This window comes from Periplaneta americana, chromosome 15 (assembly GCF_040183065.1).
Source record: "Periplaneta americana isolate PAMFEO1 chromosome 15, P.americana_PAMFEO1_priV1, whole genome shotgun sequence".
NCBI classification, from domain to species: Eukaryota; Metazoa; Arthropoda; class Insecta; order Blattodea; family Blattidae; genus Periplaneta; species Periplaneta americana.
The window spans coordinates 119,647,239-119,668,295 of record NC_091131.1 but is presented as its reverse complement, the minus strand read 5'-3'; the positions used below and the strand labels follow the sequence as shown (position 1 = coordinate 119,668,295).

The 21,057-nt window shown below is 34.8% G+C and overlaps 1 protein-coding gene across 2 annotated transcripts; it reads left to right on the top strand.

The window, feature by feature from the left end:
• The first annotated feature begins 895 nt into the window (after nucleotides 1-895).
• Nucleotides 896-19,929, top strand: LOC138715669 (ras-related protein Rab-7L1-like). 2 transcript variants are annotated; one of them, XM_069848740.1, is made up of 6 exons: nucleotides 896-985; nucleotides 1,093-1,392; nucleotides 5,531-5,738; nucleotides 9,192-9,370; nucleotides 14,437-14,571; nucleotides 19,423-19,929. In XM_069848740.1, exons 2-6 carry the CDS (start codon nucleotides 1,153-1,155, stop codon nucleotides 19,507-19,509), a joined length of 849 nt encoding a protein of 282 aa, XP_069704841.1. In that variant the 5' UTR covers nucleotides 896-985; nucleotides 1,093-1,152; the 3' UTR covers nucleotides 19,510-19,929. The 2 variants fall into 2 exon arrangements, with proteins under 2 accessions (XP_069704841.1, XP_069704840.1); XM_069848739.1 differs by having other exon boundaries at nucleotides 906-1,392.
• Nucleotides 19,930-21,057: the final 1,128 nt, after the last annotated feature.

Genomic DNA, 21,057 nt, shown 5'->3' with positions numbered 1-21,057 from the left:
GAGTGTCATTTATATTTGTTACTGTTACTTTCAGATATTTTATTTTTTTCACCTCTTCAAAGGATAAATTTTCAAAATTTATATTTCCATTTCGTACTATGTTCTGGCTACAGATATAATCATATACTTTGTATTTTCGGGATTTACTTCCGAACTTGCTTGAAGTAAAATTTCCGTGTTTTCCCTAATAATTTGTGGATTTTCTCCTAACATATTCACGTCATTAGTATAAACAGCGGCATATGTTACCATTATTATTATTATTATTATTATTATTATTATTAGTGTTGTTGTATGGAGCCTATATTTTAGTTCACACCGAATTCATATGGTAAATATGATGTTAAGAAAACTTATCAATTATGTTAAATATCAACAACTTAAGAAGGAAACAGGACGATTCCTAAACCTTCAGACTTGTTGGTATATAATTTAATGTCCGAATGTTTATTTTTTAATGTCATTATCGTTGGTCGTGATAACGGAGGCGTTCACTTGTCTTTGACTGAGTTACGTACTTCCTTGTCGCTCGGAAAAAAAAATAATAGGACTATTTTGAGCACTTGTTCACGTTTCGATTATTCATTAATTTAATTATAAAACTTCATACAACGATATAAATTCGAGACGAAAATGCTTCTATAAAAATATAGTTCCTCTTAGAATAGAAGTGCTTCTTATGTTTCAACTGTTTCGCCTGCCCCCTCCCTTGACTTGATATTAATGTCGAATTCATCAAGAATGTGGGTACAATAAATTTATAACAATTTATTGTAAATATTTTTTAACTATAACAGAGATATAAATATTAATGTAATGTTTTATAGTCGTTATAGCATTCTATTTTATTTTTACTTCATTACCCCCACCCGTCAACTATCATCTCTCATTCGCGATTCGTTTTGGTCTTGATACTCTTGTTTGAGTAGCTTCAGTGTTGGGGGTGGTTGGGTTATTGCTCTGCGAAGCAGGCCAGTTTGAACGTGTATAGTGGTTTTTAAATTATTAACTTTATCAATTCAAAGTCAATTGTAGACAAATCTTAATAATCTAAGTTTTTATTCGTAATTTTAAAAACATTGCTGTTTACAGAAAGCGACAAGGAATAATACTGGAATTAATCTAGTGTTCTGAGTTAGACGAGAACTGACTATGGAATTTGCTTTGGGTTCGAATGCGGCAAATCGACCAGAGAATGATAGTGAAAAATCATCTTTCTCGGAGGGAGAGACTGAATTCTCGGATGTGGATCTTACGATAAACGGATCTACTATGGCAGAACCTGAAGCTGGGACATCGAGACAGAGCTACAGCGCGAGTGGAATTCGACAAAGGCAGTTGCAACGAAATTTGGAAAGAGAGGCGCATACGTCTCGCAGCAATTTTGAAAATGTAAGTGATTCCTTCGACATTTATTAGATCCTTTGGGTCATTAAAATCATTCCAGCTTTTGTCAGAGATTTACAGGGATGCTTTGCGTTTGATTTGCAAATTAGAAGAATTCATGTGGAATTAAAGAATCATTCATCCAAAGCGAATAATTTTTCCATTCAATTTTGTATTTACATGTTAAAAAATAGTGCAGTTTAATGTGTTTTCCACTTAACCTGTAGGTTACATTATGATGATTTTCTTAAGAATTCACTTCAAATTTAAAGCTTGTGCAATCGGAGCAGAATAGAACTGAAATTGCATAACGATATACAGCGATTGTAGACGAGTATAGATTTCGAGTATTAATACGTTATAATGAAATTCTCAAATATTTAAAAAGTCGTGTTTGTTTTATAGACGGGAATGTAAGATAATTACATATACAGTATCTCAGTCGTAAGTGTGTACCATCAGTGTTAAAATTGTATTGAAATAAAAGCATTCCATTTTTGTCTTACAAGGAGAGGACACGCTCTGTATATCACCGAATGAAATAAGATTGTGTGAGATGAAAGTACAAGAAGTACTGTTTAAAGTCATACCTTCGTTTTGGAAATATTGGCTATTGTTTGTGACATACTTCTGTTAAGTTCCTAATAGGGAGGAATTGGACTGTGTAAAAGCGTAGCTCATATGCTTGGGTGCTGAGTTGTTATCCAGGCAACCTGAGTTCGAGTCTTAACTGGTCCTATATTTTTTTCTTTTAATAATGATTAATAGTGTGATCACAGTAATCTATTTACATATATCATATTTCTCAATGTATTGAACGCTTCATCATATTTTAAACAAATTACTAATTAACTAACATTATATTGTAAAAGATAAACAAGGAAATACTGCTCACGTAGGCAGGTCACTGGTGTCTGTTCTGTTTCTATTCCACTTCATTTTGTGCATGATTCATTATGATAAATGTCATAAAAAACACAAAACATACACATTTCCTGCACCATGCACAGCAAATGAAAGAAGGTTGTCCAGTCACACACATTTTTCCGCACTTCTGCTGCGAAACAGAAATCTTTTACATTCACAAACGCTTCTCGTTCGTTTATTAATTTTGATGCATACCACGCATATTTCAACATGGCTTTGAATATAGGAGCTGACAACTGAAAGTGAATTAAGGAGTGAATTTTGAGGGCATCCTCCCTTGAAGCAATTTGTCGTCCTGTATGTAAAAGGAAAGAGCTATTTTGCAAATATTTGATAAAAATCTTTACCTGTCTACAAAAAATAAACATCACAGGACTGGCATAATCCAGTACATTTGGGTGAAATCACTTTAAGGTTGCACGTTATTTAATTTTCTTCATTTGTAAATATTTCATCATACAAAGAAGGATTTACCTGCCCTTCCCACGAGTCCAGAATTAGAAGAAATGGCTACTCTTTCACATATGTCTTTCTTACTTTGTCCAGGCATTGCTTATGGAGTTGAGATGTCTGCTTTCCTGATAAAAACTTGTTACATATATATTTCCGAATTTAGAAGAGAGTTCATCTACTTGACGTTGCACTCTTGGGCCAAATTGTCCTTTTGGTTATGATAATAATAATAATAATAATAATAATAATAATAATATAATATATCAAGTTTAAAAAAATGAGACGGCATTAGGATTCGAACTGGGGTTGGCTGGATAACAACCATATGAACTACGCTGTTACACAGTCTAACACTTCCCTATTAGGCACCTAACGGAAGTATGTCTCAAACAATAGCCAATATTTCCAAAACGAGAGGTCATTGGCCACCCATACCAGATATGACTTTAAACAGTACGTCTTGTACTTTCATCTCACACAATCTCATTTAATTCGATGATATACAGAGCGTGTCCTCTCCTTGTTAAAAATATTCTTTAACTTACTTGGTGCAAGAGAGTCTTGTTGTACCGCATGCTCTTACAGATTTCTATCACGACCCAATTTATGCTTAATGTTACTGATGTGCTTCTTATTATGTCTTTTATCCTGTTAAGTTTTATTGAACACTACTTACAAAATGGTGATAGGGAATTTGAGGAAATCCCTATGATTCCGGGTAAGGTTTCTACAGGAATTTATTTGAATGTACAATTTTTTAAACCCTATTTTACCCGAAAGTACATTAGGGTTATAGATGTAGACTGATAGTTTAAATTTAAATTTTTTGTATAACCCAGTCTATGCTACTTAAAATGAACAAATGTGTCTACTATAGTCGAAGCAATTACAAGTTTTTAAATATATAACATATAAAATTACAAAGCACTTTGCAGAAACACGTTTTCCTGAAAACATTGAATCATATATTACGTTACAAAAGTGTAAATGTCCGACCATAAAAAATCTTTTATTTTCGAAAACTGGATAACGAAACAGAAGGTGGTTCACAATTTGCTGTTTCTCATAGATGCAGAAGTAGCGCTTGTACATCTTTTGGTTTCGTACGGTGTGCACATTGGATTAAATGTTACTGTTTACACTTTACATCATTCTGTGATCGATGTCCATAATGTTTGCAATTCAAACGTCCAACAGCTGTAATATCTCGTTTGCAATGCAGTGATTTAAAAAAACTTCATTTTAACCTTTAAGTGTGCACATTGAGTCACTTCCCACAGATTGCCATGTTAGATTTACAGCCCCATAATTTTTGTCCCTATGGAGCTCAGGCGGAAAACTTTCACCTGCTGACTTACTTTTGCTTCCTCTTTCCAAAAATATACGGCATTACCGCCTTTTAAATTCACCATGAAAGAAAGTTCCCTTGTTAGAGGAAAAATCATAACGGTACGTGATCTGTTTGCGAAAATTTTAGCTACGTTTCCATCTAAATAATATGTCCTTGACTTGTTTAAGGAATAACATGAAGCGGGCTACCTTTTAAGCAATAACAAAAGACAATATACAAAGAGAGCAATATATTTTTGTTAATAATAATAACAATAATAATAATAATAATAATAATAATATTATTATTATTATTATTATTATTATTATTATTATTACTACAGTATTTCAGTACATGGCATTGTGATTTTACCCTCTTTAGTGATATCTGGCATTAGTTGCTAACACTGAAGAGACTGCCAAATTAGCCTTTTAGGAACTGCTCTTACATGATCCTCGCTATACACCTGCGCTGTAGACTGGGAAGGAGAGGAGAAATACGTTACGCGCGATTTCTTCTCATTTACATTCCTGCTATACAGGGTGTTTAAAAAATACGGGGCATAATTTCATGTATGTATTTCCCACATGTAGACAATCAAAATAGTTCATTACAACATGTGTCCGGAAATGCTTTATTTCCGAGTTATGGCCTTCACAACAACTTCCTGGAAAACACCATACCTCATGTTTTAGAAGACACTCCACTGATCAATCGTCAACACATTCACTTCTTGCATGATGGCGCTCCTGTACACTTCAGTTTACGGCTCGCCGGTACTTGGATCGAAGGTTTCCTGATCGATGGATAGGTAGAGGTGGCCCAATTGCTTGGCCTCCACGCTCACCGATCTGAACCCTCTCGATTTCTACTTGTGGGGCCATTTAAAATCATTGGTTTATTCGTCTCCGGTGCCTGATTTGGAATCCCTTCGGAATCGAATTGTGGCATGTTCGGAGGACATACGCAATACTCCTGGAGTTTGGGATCGTGTTCGCAGGTCAATGAGACATCGATGTGAGGTCTGTATTCAAGCAGGAGGTGGACATTTTGAACATCCTCTGTAATGACAACGACCTGCGGAAAGAAAAACGTTCCGGTGAATTTCAATGTTGTGAAGGCCATAACTCGGAAATGAAGCATTTCCGGACACATGTTGTAATGAACTATTTTGATTGTCTACATGTGGGAAACGCATACCTGAAATTATGCCCCGTATTTTTTGAAACACTCTGTATATGAATGCAAGAAACTACATACCTAAGTAGTTATCCCGATTTTAGACATTACCCTCACAGTATTATCGCCTGACACTGAAAAAGTAACATTCTGATTAGTTGAAACTAGAAATATCTAATGTGGATATGAAACAAAAGAAATCAATATTAAAAGTAATTATTACACACATCATACTTTAATCATAATTTTATGTAGGTTCCAGAAACGACTAAGAAGAGAGAATATATCTTCAAAGTCTTGCTGTTTGGTGTAGCTGGTGTGGGAAAGACGTCTATCATCAAGCGCTACATTTACAACTACTTCCTTCCTGAAAATGGTGATGACATTCCTGGGCAATATTCAGTCAAGGTTGAAGTCCTGGATCATGATAGAATAGCTCTAATTCAAATCTGGGATTCCACAGGTATAATTTCCTTTCGTTATTCTTAGTACAGCACACACAAAACTTTATTTTCTATAAAATGTAACTTTATTTTATGATAAAGCATTATAAACATTTGACCAAAGAATGCATTGAATAAAAGCTGTAGAACCTACGATTTGCAACCTACGAATGAGTTTCACTGATCTCGTGTCAAGTCTCTACTATTGTAAACCTTTCTTGAAGTTGACTGATGAATACTGGCGTCGTTGAAGGGCTTTCGTTGTGGTAACTTTAATATAGAAACTGCACCGTGATAATTTTCCGGTGTTGGACCCAGGAAAATGTAGCACGATGTATTTTAAATTTTCCTGCGTCAGTCATGAAATTACGATTAATTGGGAAATTATGAAAAGAAGGCGCTAGGAAATGGTGTACTCGAACAATTTTTATGAAACCTCGCATCAAAATTTTGTCCACAATCTTAATTTCCTCGTTAGGATAAGAACTAGGATCTTCTGTTAGAATGTAAATACTCATGTTGCAGGCTAACAATGCATTATTGAAGACGAATCTTAACTAATTTAGAAACGAAATAGATTTAAATTTCAGTATTTGGATGTTTCAATAATTTAACGTGACACAAATGATTTAAGAGGCAGGAAAACTGTTTCTTTGAATTTTTAAAATAACATATATTGTTTTTTTTTTTTTTTTTTTTTTTAGCAATTGTCCATTTTTGCATTTGAAATAGTAGCTAACTGCAGAAATTAATTTTTGTAATACGATATTAAATCCGGACATTTGAGATGGGCGGGGCATGTAGCACATATGGGCGAATTCAGAAATGCATATAGTGTGTTGTTAGTTGGGAGGCCGGAGGAAAAAAGACCTTTGGGGAGGCCGAGACGTAGACGGGAAGATAATATTAAAATGGATTTGAGGGAGGTGGGATATGATGATAGAGACTGGATTAATCTTGCTCAGGATAGGGACCAATGGCGGGCTTATGTGAGGGCGGCAATGAACCTCCAGGTTCCTTAAAACCCAGTAAGTAAGTAGGATATGTATATCATACATCATACTTTGTTACATTGTTACATTATATATTACATTACATTAAAATAATGGAAGTTACTCGGAACGTCCGATGGAAGATGCTGAAAATCTGTCAATAAACTGAATAGATACATTCCACACAATGCAACACTAGCACCATTCGACATAACTAACCTATGCATTACTTACTTACTTTTAAGGAACCCGGAGGTTCATTGCCGCCCTCACATAAACCCACCATCGGTCCCTATCCTGAGCAAGATTAATCCTGTCTCTATCATCATAACCCATCTCCCTCAAATTCATTTTAATATTATCTTTCCATCTATGTCTCGGCCTCCCTAAAGGTCTTTTTCTCTCCGGCCTCCCAACTAACACTCTATATGCATTTCTGGATTCGCCCATACGTGCTACATGCCCTGTCCATCTCAAACGTTTGGATTTAATGTTCCTAATTATGTCAGGTAAAGAATACAATGCGTGCAGTTCTGCGTTGTGTAACTTTCTCCAGTCTCCTGTAACTTCATCCCTCTTAGCCCCAAATATTTTCCTAAGCACCTTATTCTCAAACACCCTTAACCTATGTTCCTCTCTCAAAGTGAGAGTCCAAGTTCCACAACCATAAGGAACAACCGGTAATATAACTGTTTTATAAATTCTAACTTTCAGATTTTTTGACAGCAGGCTGGAAACTACACTACACACTACAAATTTAGAAACAAATATCCATAAATTTCTTAGATGCCCACAATAATAAAGGTAGATAATAAACATATTATATTCAAAATTTATAGGAAATCCACTAGCACAGTAACACATACACAACACAATAAAACATGAAGCATTTCGATCCATGATAAAAGTCCAAATAGCAAGTAGCAGCGGAGTCAAATTCTCCAATTTCACAATTGCGCTATTCATATTATCTTCACCGTTGGACTTCTCAGCTTACAGTACTCTTTACTTAGGGAGTAAATCTATATTACCTTTATATACCGGCTAGTCATGGTCCCACAACACTTCATTCCCTGAAAATGATTGCAAAGCTTGTCATCGAAATATTATTTATTAATATTTATTATATTTATTATTATTATATTATTATATAATATTGATATTAAAAATTAATTGTCATCGAAAGCTTGAAAGCAACAATCCAACTCACCTGGCTGAGAACACGAGATGATTTATTCCACATCAAATGCCGGAAGGTCTCAAGTCATACAATCTTGAAGACGTTTGCAAGATTAAGATCTCATTCCATGTTACTTCGTTTCATGGAATTATGTGAAAGATAAATCGTTTGTGCCACCTCTACACTGGATATTAATGAATTAAACTGAGAATTACCGCAGCTAAAGAGACAATAGGAACATGTTAGGAAGGGTATGGGATGACTTGGATTACAAACCCAACATTTGTCGGGTCACAGATGGAACTAAAATTGATCATTTTCCGAATATACAGGGATATTCACGAGGATTTATCGTCACTTACGGAGCTTATTTCCGAAGACTTTCTGAGCAAAAACGTCATATAAACATTTGTCCTAATCTCAATATTTTCGGAATTACACTAATTTGAAATTGTTTATAAAATACAATTATTCTTGAGTTTTAAGGGTAAAAGAATATTACAAATAAAAAATGAACTATTTAGGAGTACCATTTCTTTAATTAACTAGTATTCTGAGGCTAAAAATATGTTGTGAATTTCATAGCTGCTCCGTACAGATTTTTTTTTATTTTTAACTATAAAATTACAGTTTCTTATGCATTTGCCACAACAATTGTTACAAATCACGCCACTCATGTAAATTCTTTAAGACTGTACATTAGGATGCATAATTAAACTATAAAGAATCAAGTTCGTGAAGTCGTATGATTTGTAGCAATTTTTTTTACATTTTTGTAAGAATGATGTCATTTTCAGTTACAGATTGAAGAATGAAATCTGTGCAAAACAATTAACAACACATTTTTAGCTTCAGAACACTAGTCAAATAAAGAAATGACACTTATGAATAATTAATTCTCCAGTTGTAATATTTTTTACTCTTAAAAATAAAGAAAAAAGGTATTTTACTAACAACTTCAAATTAATGTAATTTTGAAAATATTGAGATTAGGACAAATGTTTATATGACTTTTTTTGCTCAGAATGTCTTCGGAAATAAGCTCCGTAAGGGACGGTAAATCCTCGTGAATCACCCTGTATGTAAAACTTCAATGTTTTCATGGTTTCTTATGTCAAATGACTACTTGAAACTGTACAGCTGTAACACTTACCTTGATATAATAAATTACGTATATCAATACTTTACGTAGAATCATAGACGATATATTCTAACAGGATATGTTGGAAAGTGCAAACTTAATGATTTCGAATTCCCACCATAATAATGAATTTAATATCTTGTATGTACTGTAATTACAGCGGAGAGAGGAGATGATTCTGATGCATCCTTGTACTACAAAATGGCTTCTGGAGCAGTAGCGGTTTTTGATATAACAAATCCTGGCACACTTAAGGAACTCGACAGATTGAAGAAAGAAATGGATGAAAATGTAACCTTTCGAGGTAGACCCATACCTTGTGTATTGTTGGCCAATAAGGTGAGTACAGAGCTCACAGCTGCTTATTACAACATTTGGTGAACTTGGTTGACTTCTCACCTTGGGCCATAGGCGCCGACTACGTGGGTGCTCTGGTGCTCAAGCACCTAACGGATATATTTAATGAGTGCTCACCACCTACTGAATTTTTGTGCTGAAATTAATTTCGGTTTAGATTTTCACTTTCGTTCCACTATGGGATGAAAAAAAAATTTCATGGATCGCATAATGTGAGCTTTACCAAAGAATAAAACAATTAATCTATATGACGCAATTAAAAAAATTGTGATATTTATCAATCGAGTTCTTTTTCCCTACAGTGTATGATAGCATTCATTAGTATTCCGGTCTAAGTTGATATTGCCTTGAATTCATGTCTTATTAGTTATTACTTTCTTAGATTGTACGAATACTGGTGATTGTTTTATCTTGCATGTCTCATTTGTAACTCTGATCTTACCGTTCTACATAGAGCCGCTATTCATTAAAGAAATAATTGCAGCTGATTTATATCTCACGAAGGTTAAAGTTTTATTCATTGACAATAGTTGAATCCTCTTCAGTCAGTCGTTGTATATTAGACATGTACAGGCTTACCTGTTACATAGTAGTACGTAGTGTTGGATGTTTTAGTGCCGCAAATAGTAAAGGATACTGTGTTATTTACGAGTGATTCAGGATGGATACTTTCGTAATAAAGTTGTCGAAAACGGGAAATAATTATGGAATGGAGGAAGAAAGCCTAGTAACTGCGACCAAATTATTAAAAAATTCAAATAATCTGCAGAATATTCACGTAAAATAAGTGAACAAGAACAAGCTACCGTTCCGGTACTTTTTTCTGCAACCTGACACAACCCTGCTTCTTCATTTTTGCTATTTAAAATAATTGCTTTATTGTATCAACTTCGTATTTTATGTGTGGATTAGTAGTACCTATGTATAATAGTAACGGTATTACCTAATAAAGTAGATTGATGATAATAATACCAATAATAATAATAATAATAATAATACATTATTTACCTGCGTACCCCATCCTCTTCTTCGACCCTTTACCAGCGCGCTTAACCCTATGTTACAATACATTATCTTTTTTTCCTACATACTCTTTCTCAAACAGTTTTTCTCAGTCTACCGTAATTCTATTAATGTTTGCTGACCAGTTTGTTGTCTTTGGTGTACTGAAGTTTCAGAGAGTGTGATTAGGATTACAAGAAGCGTTAAACGCGAAGTTCTTGTTCTGATAATGAGTCGTTCAGAGCAGAAGTGGTGTAAGTTAACATTGGGGTAATGAGGTTTAAAGTGAAAATTCTGTAAAAAAAAAAAAACAGCGCAAAGTAGTAATTAATATTCAATTTATTTTAAACTATTGGTAGTCGGTGGATAGCATGAAGGACATGATAATTCAGTGTAAATTCTTTTTAAATAGTTTTAAAGTGTGGGTAATCATTGTAATAGTTCACTGCACTACTGTTCAACTCTGGAATGATGTAATTCAAAAAGAAAATGATAATAAATGCTGTATATAAGTCAAAATTAGAATACCCGCCTAATATGTAGCCCTGTAAATACATGGTTTACTCGCAGATCCTTGAAGAGAGTCTTGTCAAGATTCAATAATAATAATAATAATAATAATAATAATAATAATAATAATAATAATAATTTATTATAAACTTTTCGACAAGTGCCCTAGTACTATTTTATTTACGACTACTCCCCTGGCTATAGATGTAATCAGGAATCGTGGAAAGCATTGTGCCGATGGATTTAATGTAACGAAGAGTTAGCAAACTTAATATTGTTATGTTTTCTGTAAGAAAGCTCTAGAAACTAATCCAAAACCTGTAACTCCTTCTGTTGTAAAAAGGCGTTTGTTACAGAAGGGGTTTCTTCTTGGCATAAAGCTATTAAATGATTTAAAGTGTACTAGAGGAGTTCCTTGTATAGGTCATGCGTCATAGTGCGTCTTTTACTGAAAAACGAGTTAATGTTGCAGCTTCTATGTCCAGTAGTAAGCTAATAAAATGCAGGCAGCAAGAATTTACTTTTATTGGTTTATATCAATGCTGAAGTGTGAGCGCCGTTTAAAAAATTAAGTCTACGTCTATGCCTTGGGAGACTCTGTCATCGCTTTACAATATATATGTAGGCCAACAAGAAAAAGTAAGTTAATTTTAGAAGCATATAAATCTGTATGTTTATAATGTGTGGTGCAGGACACACATGTACACTATGGTGGACAAAAATTGCCCGCTTTGAATTAGCGGCCCTTAGACGATCAGTATTGTTGCACAGAAATATTGTGCAATAATATTGACGTTCCCCCTAGTCAGCTCAATTTGAAAGTGATATTATTGCACAATATTTGACGATCAAGACGCTTCTGCTGTTGCAATCTCATTACTTTGCTGTTAGGAGAAGAAAAAGTGAAGCTGGTTGAAGCTTCGTAAAGTTGTATGCATTCAATAATAAATTCTTTCTTTACTTTTCGCACTTATACCATATTAATAAAAATAATGGCACGATATGGAAAAAAAGAACAAGGAAAAGGAATTTGAAACAAAGAACGAAGATGACTCTCTGTGACAGAGACGAGGACTGTACTCCACGGCTTATCGTGAACATCTCACGGAATATTGCGCAATGTTACCTACCATAATACAGAGCGTTCGAGTCAAGATGTCCATTCACTACCGGTGGTCGCGCGCGCTCCGTATGCTATACGGGTCGCCCATCTCCCGCTAAACGGTGACCGTAATTTGCGGCAAAATAAAACTTATTTATTATTACAAACTTACCATACTGAAATAAAAAGGCTTACCTTATTGTAGTTATTGATCGAAATTTTGACTTCGACATTCAAGCATGCTTGACATTATTTCAGCACATTCCCAGACACTTGCAGTAGTTCATTTTCACTTATGTTCCCTATTCTTGTCGGAGATTTTTCTTCAATTCATCCAAGGTGTGAGGATTATTTGCGTACGATACACTACACTATTTAATTTATCCCACAAATAAAAATCACACGGATTTAGGTTGGGGTCACGGAGGCCACAAACCGCGACTCACAATGCGATCACCGAAAATATTAGCAAGTTAATGCATTGAAACAACCGCAGTATGCGCCGTCGCATTACCCTGCATAAAATATGCAGCCTTTTTCCTCACCTGTGAGCTGGGCAAAGAATGGCTATAGAATGTCGCACATAGCGCTCACAGTTTATAGTCTCCTAAAAAAATGGGCTTATTATCCTTTTTCCTGATATTGCACACCACACGCCTATCTTCTGATCATGTAACGGTAGTTCCTAAATGTTACGTGGATTTTCAGCGCTCCAATATCTATAATCTTGTTTATTTACATATCCACATGACTTGTCACTGAAAAATACTAAAGTCGGGTCTACTAAGCCATCATGGACTGATTACTGATACCACAAAAATTTATCCTAGCTACGTTGTCCGAGGACAAACGCTATTGCACTACAAGGGTTTTGTACGGTTTTAACATCAAACATTTATTGGGGTGTCGACTGAGGTTTTTGACACCCCTAATTCCAGGCTAATCTGTGCAAAGGTTTCTAAGGGCTTCGTTATTCTAATCGAAAACCTATTTCATCTAATATTTTCTCAGTTAAGACTCGTTTATTCACTCGACGCTTCGTATTTTGAACCGAGCCTGTCTCGTTAAATTTCTATACAAATCTGTATATTGTGTTCTTGTTTAGCACAGGACCATCGGAGAAACAACGTCTGAATTTAAGGCAACACGTTCTTCACGTATATTTCACGAAAGTCTTGCATATAAAAATGGTACGTCACAGCACAACGGACACTCACTGAATAGTGATTGAGAGAGCTGTGGGAATCTACCGTACTAGCGAGCGGCATAACGCCGGGACTCATCATTTCCGCCCGCCAACCAGTTTTCATGGAAGTGGGGACATCTTTGCTCGAACGCTCTGCATTTTTCAGATTGCACAATATATTTAAAAAAGTTTTTTTTATTTGGCTTTTTCTTACTTTCTTGTAGACTATGTAGGAGATATTTGATGTGTTATTTTAAAGACGTGACTCCCTTTTCTGTATGTGTGTTTGTATGCATGTGTATTTAGGGGAGAGTCGGGTAGTATCTGACATCGGGTAATATCGGACAGTGAGTTTCTTTCATCTACCACACGATGATAGTACCTTATTGACATGGTTAAGTTTCTGTGATGTCGCATAGAGAAACATAACCATGTCATTCAGGTACTACCATATGGTGGTAGATGAAAGAAACGCACTGTCCGATATTACCTGATGTCCGATACTACCCGACTCTCCCCTATATATATTTTTTCGAAGACTGATCCTGGCTTTCCTTGAAAAAAATAAATAGATCCTAAATAAACTAAACGAATAAAATTAATGAATAAATAAAAATAAAAATGATGTATGGGATCAGTACTTCGGCCGACCATACACAAAATGCGTTACGGTTACTCTCATAACTTTTCAAAGACGGTGTCAGCCCTGCATAGGATCTATCCTGATAGTGTCAGCTTCTCTACATACAAAAACAAAGATTTTCCGGTAGAACTGCAATGCCTGTTGCTGGTAAGTTCCGTCCAGTATCCTCCCCACCAGGTACTCCCAGTAGGGGATTAGGGTGGAAACCTCTAGCAGTTAATTATGTAACTTTGAAATACGCTATCTGGTAACGAAACATAGAACTTTCAACGTTTTTATGGTCTTATTTTACTTCCTTTTCCTTTGGGTTTGATTATTTTTAGAGGTTATTTTGATTATATAATCTCTAAAATTGCTTCAAGAAATTTATTTAACATTATAATATTTTGTCAAGGAGGCTGAAAAATTCTCAAATCTATTTCTAATTTATTGGTCTATATCACGATCTGTTCTTTCATACTCTGCTTTTGATCTTAGGGATTTCATTTCTGCAACTCATGCGAACTTGAAGTTTTAATTTCCAATTTAAAGGTTAGTTCAACAATAATTTTGAAATTAAATATTTCATTTGTGTTACAAATAATTCATCTGCTTTCTTATTTCAGTGTGATCTATTGGACGTAGACATTGATAAGAAGATGAAAGACCAGTGTAAGAAGAAAGGCTACATTAATTGGTTCAAAACTTCAGTAGTTGAAAGCATCAACATTCAGGAAGCATTTGGATATTTGCTTGATGAGGTCAGAATTTAATCTTGCTATCAAACTTTTATGGATTTTATGTTTACCATTAATTTATAAACTAGTGTAAATTATTTTAAACGACACTTATTTAGAGTCAAAATGTAGGGGTATGTAATGTTTCGAATTCCATTTGAAGCTTCTAAGAATTGAGTAAATGGATGGGACTTGGCATAATAAATATTTCATTTGCTTAACCTTCTTTCATCGACATAATAATATTACATGAACCATAAAGAACAGACAGAGAGGGAAAACAAAATGGGATTAACTGTGTTTGTTTCCCAGTAAAAATTTAAATTTGTTAAATTTCGTACTTGAAAAGAAGTATACAGTTTATCATCAAACTTAAGTGATTATGAAAATACTAGGCCCTAAATAGATAATAAAAAAACAAAACAAAATGCCTTTAGCTACTAAATTCAAATTCATCGCTTTGGAGTTGACTTTAGAAAACTGAAGACAACTGAAATTGGTCCTGTTGTATGGAGCTACCAAGTCGTGATTTACATTGTATCTTACTGTGTGGCTTTAGAGTTTTCTATTTTGTAAATCAGTAAAACAAATCCATTATGTAAGAACATTAGCATCAAGACTGAGTTGAATATGAAGTTACAATGGAAACTCTGTGCAATGCAGAAATTGTGTATTTTAAAGTTGTGGTGTAAAAAATTGAACATTACTTTATTTATTTCAAGGGATAGGCCTATTTCCTTCTCGTTACGGTCGTTGTGTACCTACAGCGAGAAATTTATTGTGGAAGAGAGATTTCGTTCTTATGTAACATAAAAAATAGAGGAGTTAAAATAGCTTATTCCGTATTTTATACCGCCTAGGTACAGTAGTTTAATGCTAGAGCTCTGCACTTATTATTAATAATACTCTGTACCCGGATTCGATTTCCGGAGTACCCCCGATTTATAAATTGTTTTGCACAAATCCAAGGTCCAGATAACGCATGACTCCGGAGTTCCGATTCCCCTGTGGCATCCCCACAAATCTCTATCATCATTTCATGTCATCCCGAGTGTAACGTAGACCAGCCTTCCCTGGCGCATCCTCGGAAATGACGCTGTCTACAGAATAGCTTCATATGGGTGAATGACAAACAATCGATTACCCATCATTAGTTAAAAGATCATAAATAAAGTCGCGGTGGTCTAAAGGTCAGAGCGCTATACTTAACAATTTCGTGGACACGGTTTCTATCACCTCCGATGTGATGCTCATCCTCGTAGTAACACAATGGGTTTCTCCGGGAGCGCCAGTTCCTCTATGGCATTCCAACTAATCACCATTTCATCTCATTGTAGAGTTGACCAACGTCCTATGACGCACCCTGCGCAACGACTATCGGTAAATTAATCTACAACTGGCTTCATAGGCCGGTAGGTGAATGACTAACATCAAGTAGCCTACTTACCATAATAATACTTACTTGCTGGCTTTTAAGGAACCCGGAGGATCATTGCCGCCCTCACATAAGCCCACCATTGGTCCCTATCCTGAGCAAGATTAATCCAGTCTCTACCTTCATATCCCCCTTCCCTTAAATCCATTTTAATATTATCTTCCCATCTACGTCTCTGCCTGCCCAAAGGCCCTTTCTCTCCGGCCTCCCAACTAACAATCTATATGCATTTCTGGATTCGCCCATACGTGCTACATGCCCTGCCCATCTCAAACTTCTGGATTTAATGTTCCTAATTATGTCAGGTGAAGAATACAATGCGTGTAGTTCTCTGTTGTGTAACTTTCTCCATTCTCCTGCAACAACAACAACAACAACAACAATAATAATAATAATAATAATAATAATAATAATAATAATAATAATAATAATAATATAAAATTATAAAATTTGTAGATGAGGTAAACTTATCCCATCGTTTAGTAAGGAATTTGCTTTAACTCCGACCAATCGGGATTTGAAGAGGAAATGCATATGAAAGGAACCCTGGAAATTAGAGGTGCCAAGAGAGTTGTATCAAGATCAACGAACAGAAATGCCCTAAAACATTCGTACAGAATAAATGCCGACTGGTAAATTGGCCGGGAAGTTATTTAATGTGCTGTGAAAAGTTGGAGGTACTCTGCCCCCTACAATTCTTTCTCGTGCCAGTGATCTTGCAAGGACAATAGGGAATATTTACGTCACAACAAGCAAGAGTGAGAAAATGGACTTAGCAGATCTACAGCTATGGTTTGAATACTGATTTTGGTCAATAGCTGGTGAAAATAACTTTCTTCTGCTTGATTCCTGGTTTGCGTATACAAATCATACTCCTTTAGAGCAAATTATCATGAAAAATGTGTGCCATTGCAATTCATCTACCTGGAACCACTGGACAAATTCAGCCTCTGGATGTTTTTCTTCATGCCTATAAAACATACGAGAATTATCACACCATCTGCAGCTCCGTCTTAAAGGAGAGCCAGTTTCACAAACTCCACGACAGACAGTTTCTCATTCAGTTGCATGTCCTCACATTCTATCAGTTCTAGTCACCACGTTATACCAATATGATTCTATATGCATTCTTTAAGAGTGGATACCTAGCTGAACGTATGAACGGTTTATAACTCCCAAGAAGTTCGCCTTCGATTTTGATGGTGGGAATCTTTGTGATCACTGTATCCCGTCAGTTTTCATTCGATGTTCATGGTGCAAGTTAATGGTTTGTTTTGAACATTTCTTGTATGTTGACGATATCCATTTTGTGAAGTGTAATACATAAATTCCATTGAGGATTGATCTCTGCACCTCCCGGACACTCATTTTCCTGATGCACATGGTGATCCGGTTTTCACCCATCGTTATGTCAATTGAGAAGGATGAAATGAAAATTTAATAATAATAATAATAATAATAATAATAATAATAATAATAATAATAATAATAATAATAATAATAATAATGCTTAACTTTTTCTGGTCGTGAGGCCTTCTCTTCCACTCAACCAGAGGATAAAAAGAATGATATATAATGTTAATGCAAAAGAAAGTTATAGGTATATCCAAGATAAAATCGAAATATAAAAATATGCATAAGCCAGAGAATTTTTGACCTTACATACTTACTTAAACTAGATGACAAATTAAATTACATGATTACTTTATAAACCAGTTACAATTGTGAATTATAATATATACCCTGGGACACTGTGCGTTCTAAAATAAGATTAGCTCTTATTAATATTATGTTTGCTCTAAGAAGTACTTTGAATTCTTTGTAGACGTTAATTATTTAAGTCTGTCTGGTCAATATTTTGTGATGGAGTTGACTGTTGCTGGAATAAAAGTTCTTATCAGTACTGATATTAATTTGATAGTATTATAATGTTTGTACATAATTTGAATATTTATGTCTTATTCCTTCTTTTACTACTTAGGCCATTTATTTTTTAATTTAATATAGATACATAGATATTTCTGCAGTGCCTGGGAGAAGTGGCATAAGTCAGTTTCCGCAAACATTTTTTAATAATTTGACAATTTACGGAACATCTGCTCGTTTGGGAAAAGAGACTAAGTATTTCTCCCACTACAATAATTCATACAGAAGAAAATCAAATCGACATAAACCAGTGTGAAGACGGTTTTTTTTTCCTTCTCCTGTAAAATTAATATTTTTGACTTGTGCCACTTTTCCCGCGCACTGCAGATTTAGCCTAATACTCGTACTAAATTTTTATCCCGTTACTTATTTACCAAACTTACCATCAGAGTGATCTGTCTAAAAAAAATATAATAATTTAAAATAATAAAAGAACACACTCGTAAATTTAGAATACATACTGTACAATGTGGGTATGAATAATTGAGGACCGTTTTTGCAAAACTTGCTGAGAAAACTAAATTTTACAGGAGAGACAAAACACTATAGTAGGGAAGTTTTGCTGCATCTCTCACTTACAGGAGAAAGCAAGTTTTGAAAAAAACGATCACACTTTGACACACTACAATGAAGAGAAATAACTCAATTTTACTAAGACGCTTTGAACACCATGTAGAGGCCTGTCTTGTGTTAACGAATCCATAAAAATCTCAATTTTCCAAATTTTGCAGTTAGCAAGTTTTGCAAAAACGGTCCTCAATTGGAATTATGTGCTATTGTTATATAAATTATATATAATCTCTGTTCCTCTCTCAAAATAAGAGTCCACATTTCACAACAATACAGAATATCTTGATTTATTAAAACTGCAAATTAGTATACAGAATATTCGGGGAAGTACCTATGTTACAAATTGAGGGATTACGCGAGCTAATTTTGCTAATGAACCCATAACCGGTGGCGCTTCAGTACGATACACATTATTAAAAGCATTACACCTGGACCAACGCTATCTGAAAATGAGGTTCTGCTGCTTGACCATCAGGTTCTTCAGACATAGTTTTCTCTCTAGGATTTTGTGGTCTTCGAAATATCTGTTAACGGACTTACTGAAAATAATACATAATTGAAAGACGAATATAAAAAATAATAAATAAAGAGTGTGGTCATAATAAAACTTAAAAAGAATCGCCCTGTATCACACTGCGAAAGAGAAAGAAAGAGCAAGAAAGTTGACAGGCATGAAACGAAGCTTCTAAGGCATGTAACGTTGCATCAGATAACTGAAGTATCGTCAAATATGGATCAATTAGCAAAGCTGCTTCTCAAAGTTTGTAGCGAGCTCGCCCGCACATACTGTATAACTTCCCCGAGAGATTTAATTAAAAAATTAAACATTTTGAAGGTGCAAAATAGTTTTAAACTTACTTTATTAGAATTACGATTGAAGTTCCGCAATAATCTTGCTATTATTTATGTAAAAATTTACGTTGTTTTTCTCTCTGATTTTACAGATGGTGAAAAAGGAAGAAGAACCTATTGATAATGTAGATCAGAATGAAACTTTTCTGTCGAGATGTTGCTCTTGTTCTCTCTGTTGAAATATGTGGTCAAGAATCATATAAGCAATTGAATGCTGTAATAGGAACTCGACTGAACTGTGCATTTCAAACAGGCTATGGAATTCAACTTGTACCAAACATCAATTTTATGTTCTCGATGATGGTGATATAATTGTTTTTAAGTAGTTTTTTAAGTGTTTATATTAATATTTCATTTCATTTTATTAAATCTTTTATAATTCTCCTTCATTAATATCATGTAATGAGCGACTGATGTTACGAAAGAGGTTATATCTTCATGTTTCATTGATATTAATTTTAGCCGTTGCAGAAATTCTGTACATAATTCTTACTTACTTTAGAACATGTTTTTAAATGCTAAGAATACACTAATTGTATATTTAAATTATAATAAGTAATATGAAATAAAGATCCAGTTTGTTCTGTACTGAAGTTTAACATTTGAAGTTTAACATTTGAAGTTTAAGTTTTTACACCCCCGGTACATTACCTATATGTCGTTAAAAGCTATATTTGTTCCCGCCCTCTGAGAGAAAATGTGGCGTTTAACGGTAATAATAAATTATGTTCCTTCATAGAGTTAGGTGCTTATTGACCTGTTCCGGCCTCACTTTTCAAAAGTCGTTAAATATTTCGTTTTAATTTGTTTCTAATACTAGCAGTGTTTTCAGTTCTACAATCTCTGTGTTAGTCTTCAGATTTACACAAATCTACGAAAAATAGAAAAGAATACTAGTGAATAAACACGTGATATACTCCTTAAATGTTACGAAATTATATCCATTTAGTCTTTACTGTTTGATACGAAACTGAATTCTAAGGAAGCATAGAATTGTCAAGAAATGGTTCTTGAGAGCATTGGTGAGATTCAGAATGCTGGACATACAGAGAAATGACTAAATAAAAATTGAATTAAATATAGACAGCCTGCATAACATAATTCAGAAACACAAAGTTGAAAGGATAGCATATCGAGAATTGAAGAGTATAGGCCTATAGACTACTTACTTACAAATAGTTTTTAGAGAATCCGGAGGTTCATTGCCACCCTCACATAAGCTCGTCAACGATCGCTATCCTGAGCAAAATTAATTCAGTCCTTAGCATCATATTCCACCCGCCTCAAATCCATTTTAATATTATCCTCTCATTCACGTCTCGGCCTCCCCAAAGGTCTTTCATCCTTAGGTTTCCCAACTAACACACTATACGCATTTCTGGATTCACCCATACGTGCTACATGCCCTGCCAATCTCAAACATCTGAATTTCATTCAGTCATTTGTTCATTCATAGTGTTCTGCCCAAGGGCAGGTCTTTCACTGCAAACCCAGCATTCTTCAGTCTTTCCTATTTTATGTCTTCCTCTTAGTCTCCCCATATGATCCATATATCTTAATGTCTTCTATTATTTGATATCTTCTTCTGCTCCGAACTCTTCTCCCGTTCACCATTCCTTCCAGTGCATCCTTCAGTAGGCAGTTTCTTCTCGGTCAGTGACCCAGTCAATTCCTTTTTCTCTTCCAGATCAGTTTCAGCATTACTCTTTCTTCACCCACTTTTTCCA

Coding starts and splice junctions, on each gene's coding strand:
- LOC138715669 (XM_069848740.1), top strand. CDS start 1,153: ATGGAATTTGCTTTGGGTTCGAATGCGGCAAATCGACCAGAGAATGAT. Junction 1,393..5,530: donor CTCGCAGCAATTTTGAAAAT/GTAAGTGATTCC, acceptor AATTTTATGTAG/GTTCCAGAAACGACTAAGAA. Junction 14,572..19,422: donor TTGGATATTTGCTTGATGAG/GTCAGAATTTAA, acceptor CTGATTTTACAG/ATGGTGAAAAAGGAAGAAGA.